This window comes from Chamaea fasciata, unplaced genomic scaffold, assembly GCF_029207755.1.
Source record: "Chamaea fasciata isolate MVZ Bird 193981 ecotype frontalis unplaced genomic scaffold, bChaFas1.0.hap1 SCAF_20, whole genome shotgun sequence".
Lineage (NCBI taxonomy): Eukaryota > Metazoa > Chordata > Aves > Passeriformes > Sylviidae > Chamaea > Chamaea fasciata.
The window spans coordinates 10,325,248-10,334,919 of NW_027094105.1; the positions used below are offsets into that span (position 1 = coordinate 10,325,248).

General features: G+C 68.6%; 1 protein-coding gene across 2 annotated transcripts; it reads left to right on the forward strand.

The window, feature by feature from the left end:
- The first annotated feature begins 1,655 nt into the window (after nucleotides 1-1,655).
- On the forward strand, nucleotides 1,656-8,843 carry OLFML2A (olfactomedin like 2A). Of its 2 annotated transcripts, XM_066201334.1 has the most exons (8): nucleotides 1,656-1,779; nucleotides 5,236-5,499; nucleotides 5,678-5,785; nucleotides 5,889-6,074; nucleotides 6,267-6,528; nucleotides 6,632-6,865; nucleotides 7,002-7,187; nucleotides 7,427-8,843. In XM_066201334.1, the coding sequence occupies exons 1-8, from the start codon at nucleotides 1,714-1,716 to the stop codon at nucleotides 8,026-8,028; spliced, it is 1,908 nt and encodes a 635-aa protein (XP_066057431.1). In that variant the 5' UTR covers nucleotides 1,656-1,713; the 3' UTR covers nucleotides 8,029-8,843. The 2 variants fall into 2 exon arrangements, with proteins under 2 accessions (XP_066057431.1, XP_066057430.1); XM_066201333.1 differs by lacking the exon at nucleotides 1,656-1,779 and having other exon boundaries at nucleotides 4,141-5,499.
- The last annotated feature ends 829 nt before the right edge of the window (nucleotides 8,844-9,672 follow it).

The window sequence follows — 9,672 nt, forward strand, 5'->3', positions numbered from 1 at the left end:
ATTAAGAGCGTTATTAGAACGTTATTAAAGTATCTAAGAGTATTAAGTGTCTTTCATCCAACTGGACATCTAATTAAGTGAGGAGGAATAAAGTGCTTCCAGGGACAACTCAACACAGCACGTCAGGGCGGTCACAGAAATGCCCATTCCTGCAGTTCCCACACTGCCTATCTTTTGGCACCGCCTGCATCTCGAAAACCGAGGATGCTTGCCTGATAAAAAGCCTCTTTTGTCTGAGCAAACCCTTTGTAGAGAACCCGAGTACCTTAAGATGGTAAAATGCAATTGTAAACCATAAAAATTGGCAGGGACATTCAAGTGCAGATGCGGCATCTGCATACGGGAAGTGTAAAAGGGTCCCAAATGGTGCCCATAAACCCCGGGCAGGCACCGGCTCACGGGGGCCGAGCCGAGACACCCGCGGGGCACGGCCGGGACACGGCGGGGGTACCGGGACACGGCGGGGGTACCGGGACACGGCGGGGGTACCGGGACACGGCGGGGGTACCGGGACACGGCGGGGGTACCGGGACACCCGCCGGCACCGACCCCGGGCACGCCGCGTCCGCACGGGGGAAAGCGCGATTTTTGCCGGACAAGTTAAACCCGCAGGGAACGCCGCGCTGCCCGGGGGACCCGCTGCGGGCGGCCACCCCCGCGCGTCCCGCCGAGCCCCGAGCGGGTGCCGGCGCCCCGGCCCGGCCCGGGGGCAGCGGGGCAGCGCGGGCAGCGGCCCTTTGTTGCGCCCCGCGGCCGCGGAAAGTTGCGGGGCCGCCTCGGGCAGGCGGAGCCCCCGGTACCGCCGGGCCCCGCGCCCCCGGCCCGCCCGCACCCCTCGCCGGCACTCACCGCTGCGGGGCGGCCCCTTGCTGGCGGCGCGGGGCTCCGGCAGCTCGGCGGGCGGCTCCAGCTCCATGGCGGCGCCGGGGCCGCGCCGGGCCGGGCCGGGGCTCGGCGGTCTCAGCGGCCCCGGCGGCCGCGCTGCCCCATGGCCGCTCGGGCGCTGCTGACAGCCAGGGCCGCGCCGCGCTCGGCCGGGCCGGCCGCGCTCCGCCCCCCCGGGGCACCACGGGAGCCGTAGTCCGAGCGCCGCCCGCGGGGAGCCGCGGCCCGGCCCCGACGGCCGCGCCCCCCGGCCCGCCCCGAGCCCCCCGCCCCGCCCCGCCCCGCCCCGCCCCGCCCCGCGGGCTCCGCGCCCCGGCCCGCCCCGGCTCCCCCCGGCCGGTGCACCGGGAGCGGCGGGGCGCCAGGGGGCAGCCGCCGGCCGAGCCCCGAGCGGTGCCCGCGGCACGGCGCTCCGCCAGAGGGGAACCGGGCACCGCCGGACGGGCGACACCGGGCACGGGGCATAGCCCGGGGAAACCGCACCGCCACGGCGAGGCTCCGGTCGGGCTCGCCCGGGGACACCGCCTCCTCCTCCTCCTCGGAGGGGATCGGCCAGCCCGCGGAGGAACGGGCAGCCCCGGCACGGGGCACCGGGCAGCCCCGGGACAGCGGGAGCCCCGGGCGGGCACGGCCAGCTCCGCCCGGGGGGAACGCGCCGCCCCCGCGCCGCGGCGCCGCTGCTGGGGCCGGTGCCGCCGGCGGGACGGGGCGGGGCGGGACGGGGCGGACGGGCGGACGGGCCGGGCGGCTCCTCCCCGCCGCCGGGACGGGACGGGCCGGGCCGGGCGGAGCGGGCGCTCGGTGCGGGCGGTCACCGCCGCTCTCGCCATGCGGGCGCTGCTGCTCCCCGCGCTCCTGCTGCCGGCGCTGGCCGCGGTGCGCGGCGCCGCCACGGTAAGGACGGGCCGGACCGGCACCGGCACCGGCACCGACTGGGATCGGGACCGGGAATGCGATCGCGGCCGGGAGCGATCACGGCGGCGGTCGGGAGCGGGCAGGAGCAGCCCCGTCCCTGCGGGGCCGGCCCGGTGTCCCCGGCGGTCGCTGCTCTCTGTGCCCGGGCGGAGCGGCGGGGGCGCGGGGGGCCCGGGACGGGCTGGGGTTCGGTGCCGGTGCTCCCGTCGCGGCGGGGGTTCGGCGCAGGGAATGACCCGGGCGGTGGGCGCGTTGGAGAGGTTGGAAGGTGCCCAAGCCCCGGCGCTGCGGTGATGGGCGCTGCAATGAGCGACTCCGTGCCAGAGAGAACAGCCCAGACAAGCCTTCCCCCGCGGGGATGAGGAGCAGGAGCGGGACGGGGCAGCGGGGGGAGCCAGCCTCCCCCGTGCATCCAGGAGCCCTCGGTTCCAGCTGGAAGACGTCTACCACGGGGTCAGTGGCCGTAGCGGGGCCGGAGCAGGGACACCGGGACCCAGGCCGGAGGAATGGTGGTGGGAGCAGCTACTGCTGGGATCACCAAATGTTAAAAAGACAGGGTTTTCCAAGACATTTGGTGGAAAACGACACTAACACAGCTGTTGTCGGCAGCAGTTAGCTTGGAACAGATACGCAAAGCCTGGAATGCCCCGTTGCTTGGGTTCCCGGCGGGGTGCCAGGGGTGATGCTGGCAGGACTCAGCAATCCACGCGGTGCCGTTGCCTCCTCCATCCCTCCCTCCCCGCAGGTGCTGCCTGCTGTGCTCGGAGGCGTTTTCTCCCTTCTTGCCGTTGGATGAGGTCCCATCGGTGGGCATGCGTGTGCCACACAATCGCTTGGCACGGCTGTGTCCCCGTGACCAACACGGGACGCCCGAGCAGCGCCAGCGCCCGGGGCCTGGCCGCCGTCAGCCACGGCCCAGCCCTGCCAGCACCGTTCTGCCTCAGCTGCAGGACGTGTTCGACACCTTGTGCCAAGCCCGGGAGGAGGAGGAAGAGGAGGGTGACATGGTTTCCCTGCCGTGACGGGGACATGCCTCCCAGCAGCTGTGCCAGAGGCGTGCGGTGCGGCAGCTTATCAACACAGCGTGTTTTCCTCCGATCCGAGTCCTCTGGCAGCAGCCAAAGGACAGCTCCAAAGCTGGCCAAGGGTCGTTGTCAAAGGTCCCGCTTTCTCCAAATAATGTCACAAACTCTGTGCTCACATGGATGCTCTTGCAAGAGGTCCCGGAAACTGGGAAAATTACCCTGCTCATAAAACATGCAGGGAGGAAACCCTCAGCAGAGTGCAAGGACACTCTCCCACACCGGCCGTGGGTGTGCAGCCCCCGTGGAGCTGGGACCCGCTCGGGAGGAGAGGCAGCAGCCACCTGCCAGCACCTTGGGCTGAGGTCTGCAGCGGGTGGGGGCATCCAGGGAAAGAACCATCAGCACGGGCTGGCAGAGGGCACCCAGCCCATGTTCCGCAGTGGGCGACCCTCACACAGTCTCCCCACGTGGGAGCCTGGTTTTTAATACTTCATTGCTTGTGGGCTTGTCTGTATAAATAGAGCGTGCAGTTCCTGTTTAGGGAAGCTGGCGAGCGGCAGAGCGAGGTTTAGTGTTACGGCCCCACGGGAAGGTGCAGAGGGCACCCACAGCGCGTTTGCCCAGGCGGGACGGACGCGGCCGGAGCCGGGCGGGTCTGGGGAAGGGACTGGCCCTTCGTGCCGTGTGGGAGAGGTTCTGTGTGCCGGACACCTCCACACCGAGCAGCGTCACAGCTGCTGCGGCTGCTCCGGTGTGTTCGCTGCTCTGGGCACCCGCCTGCTCAGGCCAACCTCAGCGGGACATGCGGGCCTCCCACCGCAGGGTGCCGGGGCCGAGGGAGGGCATGCACAGCCACGGTCACCTCCTCCCTCGGGAACGAGCTTCCAGCACAGGCAGCTGCAGCCCTGCCCTGCAGAAGGTGCTGGGAGCGGGTGGGGTCACAGCGTGTGCCGGGGGTCGGGCTGTGCTGCAGCAGTGCCACCCTCACCGGTGCTCAGGGTGCTGGCAGGAACGGGGGAACCCCAGCTTGGGACTTCAGTGGGCTTCCAGTGGGGCACGCCAGGGATTCCCGCAGGGATGTGTGCGGACCAGGACCTCAGGCAGCGCCCTGCACGCGGGTGGACACTGCTGCGGCCGGGACAGCCACCTCGGGGTGCCGCTGGCTGCGTGCGGAGGGGCCGCAGCTCCTGGCCGGGCTGGGAATCGCCCTGCCTGTTTGCACAAGTGCCGGCGTGGTCGTGGGGGAGGTCAGGGGGACGTGCGAGCCTGGCGAGGTGGTGTTTGGGGAGGGGGTCCCTGCCCTGCTCCCTGCTGAGAGCTTGATTGGAATCTGCTCAATTTACAGCCCTTTGGCTTCCTGGTGTTTTCCTTCAGCCAGCGGGACCCGGTTTCCCTTTGAACGAAAGAGGGGTTTTTGAAATGCAAAATGTGTGAAGTTTTGCGGCCCTTCGAGAGGGGAGGAAGCCCCTGGCCCGTGTGGGCTCTGGGGAGCGGGGGGTCCGTGCCCAGCTCAGGGAGAGCCACTGCCCCGGTGTCAGCAGCACACCAGCCCTGCCGCTGCAGGAAGGGGGATCCCTGTGGCCACGGGTGCTGCCTGCAGGCAGGACATGGACCCCGTGGGCCTCTGCCCTTTCCCACGCCGCTCTGTGCTCGGGGACCACCAGGAACCAGATCTCAGCTTGTTTCCCAGCTCTGCCACCGTTCTGTTTCCCAGGATGAGTCAGAGTCCCAGTGGGCAGAGCCCTCTCCCTGCGGGGTCACCGCACGGCCTCTCCCTGCCCTCCCACCCTCCCGGGTGCTTGGAGCAGGCGCATCCCTGCCCGTGGGACACCCGGGGCAGCCCGGCCATGCCCCTGCCAGCCCAGGCGTCCCCCGCGGGTGCACGGCCGTGGCGAGGGGTGAGAGGGACTCAGCTCCCCTGCTCCTGAGCGCAACGGGAGAAATGAGCTCAACCAGCCGAAAAGCACCCTGGGCCCTGTCGCGTGAATCAGGGCCATGTGTGGAAACAAGGGAGTCCTTGAGCGTTTGCCTCGGGCCATCGCGGCAGACCGAGGGGCCGGGCTCACCCCGAGGTGGTTGCATGTCACCACCGACAACGAACCCTGTGTGGGCTTGGAGCGGGGCACGGAGGCACTGCTGGGTCTTCTTGCCACCCTCCCTGCTCGCTGAGGTCTTGCTGGAGGCTGGGAAACAGCCACGGGAACGAGACTGAAGTACCTGGGCCACAGAACACTGGTGGCTGCAGGGATGGGCAGCCTCACACTCTTTGGGGCACAGGCACCAGCCCCAGGGGCAGCGGGAGATCTCTGGGCAAGCAGCAGTGAGGGAGTTGGCTGTGATGGTCTGCCGGGGCTGGCGAGGCCCTGTGGGACACCCGGGCGGGACGCGGGGCTCATCACATGTCCCGCAGGCTCTGGGTGACGTGGACCAGGTCCGGATGACCTCGGAGGGCTCCGATTGCCGCTGCAAGTGCATCCTGCGGCCGCTGAGCAAGGACGCCTGCAGCCGCGTCAGGAACGGCAGCGCGCGCGTGGAGGATTTCTACACCGTGGAGACGGTGAGCTCGGGGGCCGACTGCAAGTGCTCCTGCACCGCGCCCCCCTCCTCACTCAACCCCTGCGAGAACGAGTGGAAGATGGAGAAACTGAAGAAACAGGCCCCTGAGCTCTTCAAGGTATCTGTGGTGTGGTGGGGCTGGGGGTCAGACCTTCTCCCCATGCTGCGCAGCCGTGCCCCTTCCCTGTGCCCCGTGCCCCGTGCCCCGTGCCCCGTGCCCCGTGCCCCGTGCCCCGTGCCCCGTGCCCCGTGCCCTAGGCCTTACCCCAGGCCCTGTCCCTGTGTCCCCCCTGCAGCTGCAGTCCATGGTGGACCTGCTGGAGGGAACGCTGTACAGCATGGACCTGATGAAGGTGCACTCCTACATCAACAAGGTGGTGGCGCAGATGAACACGCTGGAGGAGGTGGGTGAGCTCCAGCAGCACCATCCCTGCCCTGCTCCCCACCGGGCGGCTCAGGAGCTCTGTGGGCTCCCTGAGTGGGGCTCCAGCCTCTCCTCTCTGGCAGACCATCAAGACCAACCTGAGCAGAGAGAACGACTTCATGAAGGAGAGCGTGCAGCACCTCACCGACCAGATGAAACGCTACGAGAACTACTCTGACATCATGATCAGCATCAAGAAGGAGATCTCCAACCTGGGCTACCAGCTGCTGCAGAAGGATGCGGCTGCCATCCCCGAGAGCAAGGCACAGGTACCCCAAGGCACAGGCACCCCTGGGCAGGCACAGTGGGAGCTGCCAGGCAGCGCCAAGCTCCCCCAGGCTCGTGGTGGGTGCGCTGGGGTAACCCCTGGGCTGGTGCCTGTGCCCACTGCCTGGCACGGCGGTGGCAGGGCAGAGGAGGGCGTGGGAGGGAAGGGGCTCTGACCAGGCTGTGCCCCCCAGGACACGACAGGTGGCCGAGAGAAGGAGGCAGGACGGTACCCCAGCACCCGCAAGGCGCTGGGGGACAGGGCAGGCCCCCGAGCGCCCAAGGAGAAGCCGCTGAAGCCCGAAAAGCCCAAAAAGGAGAACGCCAAGGCCAGGGCGGGGTCACAGCCCACGGCCAAGCCCAAGCCCCTGGCGCAGCAGCAGACTGTGGTCCGAGGCATCACGTACTACAAGGTCGGGCAGGCGGGAGCGGCGGAGGGTCCGGCCGGCAGCCGCGGTGAGTCGGGCAGGGATGGGGGGCTGGGAGGGCAGCTCCCCCCGAGGCGGAGGGCCGGGGCTGCCCCTGCAAGCACACTAACCCCCAGCTTGCCCCCCCACAGAGGGCCCTGCGAGAGGGGCAGTTGTGTCAGAGCAGCAGGAGGAGAGGGGCCCCCCGCCCCCCTCAGCCGAGGGCACCCCAGCCCAAGCTGTTGCACAGACAGAGACCTCCGTGCCCATCACCACGGCTGCGCCCAGCACCGCCCCGGGCCCCCGCAGCACGGCCCGCAGCCCCCCCGGCCCTGCCCTCGGGCACGGGGCTGACAGCACCGGGGACCCCGAGACACCAAACAGAGGTGGGTGGGCACCCAGCCCTGTGTGCCCAGTGCCCCTGGCCAGGCTAAGCCAGCAGTAATCTGCCACGGGGAAGGAGGAGGAGTCAGCTGCCTGGGGCAGGGATAAGCCTTCCTCTTCCTCCCCCTCGGTACCCAGTGAAGGAGGTGGAGTGCGAAGGCACCATCGAGTCGGTGGAGCCCCCCACGGAGCACCACAGCTACGGGCGCAATGAGGGGGCCTGGATGAAGGACCCGGCAGCCAAGGATGACCGAATCTATGTCACCAACTACTACTATGGGAACAGCCTGGTGGAGTTCAGGAGCCTCGACAACTTCAAGCAGGGTGAGGGGCAAGCAGCCGAGTGGGCACAGGGGCCCTGGCTCTGCCCTGGTGGGTGTCCAGTGCTCTGTGACACCAGCCGTGCTGGGCCCTGGGGTGGTGGGCAGCTCAGGGGAGCTGGGGAGCATCCAGAGGGCAGCAAGGGGGACATGAGTCCCCTGCTGCTGCCAGCATGCTCTGGCCATTGTGCATGGCCCCCCAGTGCCGTGGAGAGTGCCAACACCTCTCCTACCCGCTCACAGGCCGCTGGAGCAACCTCTATAAGCTGCCCTACAACTGGATTGGCACCGGGCACGTGGTGTACAGAGGGGCCTTCTACTACAACCGCGCCTTCACCAAGAACATCATCAAGTATGACCTGAAGGAGCGGTACGTGGCAGGCTGGGCGCAGCTCCACGACGTGGTGTATGAGGACACGACGCCCTGGAAGTGGAGGGGCCACTCGGACATCGACTTTGCTGTGGATGAGAGCGGACTTTGGGTCATCTACCCCTCAGTGGACTACGACTACTCCCAACAGGAGGTGATTGTCCTCAGCCGACTCGACCCCGTGGACCTCTCGGTGCGCAAGGAAACCACCTGGAAGACGGGGCTGAAGCGCAACACCTACGGGAACTGCTTCATCATCTGCGGCATCCTCTACGCCGTGGACACCTACAGCCAAAAGGAAGGGCAGATCTCCTATGCCTTCGACACGCACACAGACACAGAGGCAGAGCTCCGACTGCCCTTCCTCAACCACTACTCCTTCACCACGCAGGTCGACTACAACCCCAAGGAGAAGGTGCTCTATGCCTGGGACAACGGCCACCAGATGACCTACGGGCTCCGCTTCGTGGTCTGAGTGCCCGGGCGGGTCCCACTGCACTCCTGCACCCACCCTGCGCCGTGCCTGGCTGGGGCACCCTGACGCAGCCTGGCCCTGGCACCCCAGCTCCAGCCAGGGCTGTGGCAAGAGCCCGGCTTCCACCCCAAAACCTTCCCCGTCTGCTATTGCCATCACCTGCACTGTGCCCGCTGTACTGCAGGGCAGGGAGAGCACGTGAGAGCAGCCCCCAGCAGACCCCCCTGCGACAATGTGGCCCCTGCGGCCGTGGCAGCTCGGCCAGCATCGCCTTCCCAGGGACACAGAGAGGAGCCCAGCCCCGCATCCCTCCGCCCCTGCTGGCACCGCCGCCCTGCAGCAGCGCACTGAGCCCCCCTGCACCGCCCGCCGCCCAGCCACACTCCCCGCACGCCCGCCGGCACCGTGAGTGCCATCACTGCCGGCGGTGCCGGAGCCGGGACGGCCCCAGGCCCCGGCCTGGCCGAGCGCCGGGCGGGGCCCCTCACTGCCAGGCGCCAGCAACAGGTGCCAGTCGCTATTTTAGGAAATGTGGTTAAGATGCCTTTGCTTTTGCTGATCGTGAGTTTGTTATTTAAATGCATTCACTGGAGCCGTGCAAGTCCCCTTCGGCAGCGGGCGTGGAGGAGCCTGCCTGGGGTGTCCTGCTTGTACACCCACCTGCACACCTGCCCTCACACCTGCCCGCCCCCAGCACTGGACAGGGCAGCCCTCGGGCCTCTCACTCTCCGTGTGAGGCAGAGCGAGGGGCTGCGAGCGCTTGGCTTGGTTTTGGTCATTTAGACATGAACAGTATTAAAATGTAAGAGATGTGAGAGCGGGCTGCGTGTGTTGTCATTTGTTCTGAAGCTGGGCGGGGAACAGTGGGCAGGGTGGGTGCTCACCACCCCCATCCTTCACTGTCCCTGTCCCTTGCCATCCTTATCCACCGACCCGACTTCCATGGCCAGGGGTGCCCAGGGGTCGCTGTCACAGCTGTTGCGCACCTCGCGGGCACATCTGCCCGCACCCGGCCCGGGGCGGGCACCCCGCCTTCCCCCAGCAGCAGCAGCAGCAGCAGCAGCAGCAGCAGCAGCAGCACGGTGTCCCGGCAGTGCAGAGGCAGGAGGGGCCCGGCGCAGAGCCGGGGCAGCAGCCCCTGCCGGGTCCTGGGGAAAAGCTCTAACATTGTGCAGCCTGAGCCGCAGCCCGAGAGCCGCCGGGGGCCGAGGCGCGGTGCCGGGAGCGCGGAGCAGCTGAGCGTGGGCACGGGGAGCAGCTGCCCTGGCGCTGCTGCGGATCTTGGCAAGCGCCGGCGGCCCCGGCTGAGAGCGGCCCCCGCGCCCAGCGCCCGCCCGTTCCTGTCCGTGTGTCGGCGGGCAGCGTCCCCTGGGCCCCCGCACACACCGGCCCGTGCCCACGGGCGCCTCGTGCTGCGGAGCTGGCGCCGACCGTGTCCCTGGATGCGGGAAGGTTTCCCACTGCGTGGAGCCGAGGCTGGTGCCAGGCGCGGGGCAGCCTGGCACCCCCTCTCCTGGCCCCACGCTGCTCCCAGGTACTCCTCTGGCTCACAGCAGCACCTGCCCCTGTCCCTGTCGCTGTCCCTGCACCTGCCCCTGCCCCTGCCCCATCCCTGTCCCTGTCCCGTCCCTGCCCCTGCCCTGC

What these genes read in the sequence shown, in the direction of transcription:
- OLFML2A (XM_066201333.1), top strand. Translation starts at nt 5,164, where the DNA reads ATGGTCTGCCGGGGCTGGCGAGGCCCTGTGGGACACCCGGGCGGGACG. An exon ending in AGGCCCCTGAGCTCTTCAAG is followed by an intron (nt 5,500 to 5,677) that starts GTATCTGTGGTG and finishes TCCCCCCTGCAG; the next exon opens with CTGCAGTCCATGGTGGACCT. An exon ending in TCCCCGAGAGCAAGGCACAG is followed by an intron (nt 6,075 to 6,266) that starts GTACCCCAAGGC and finishes TGTGCCCCCCAG; the next exon opens with GACACGACAGGTGGCCGAGA.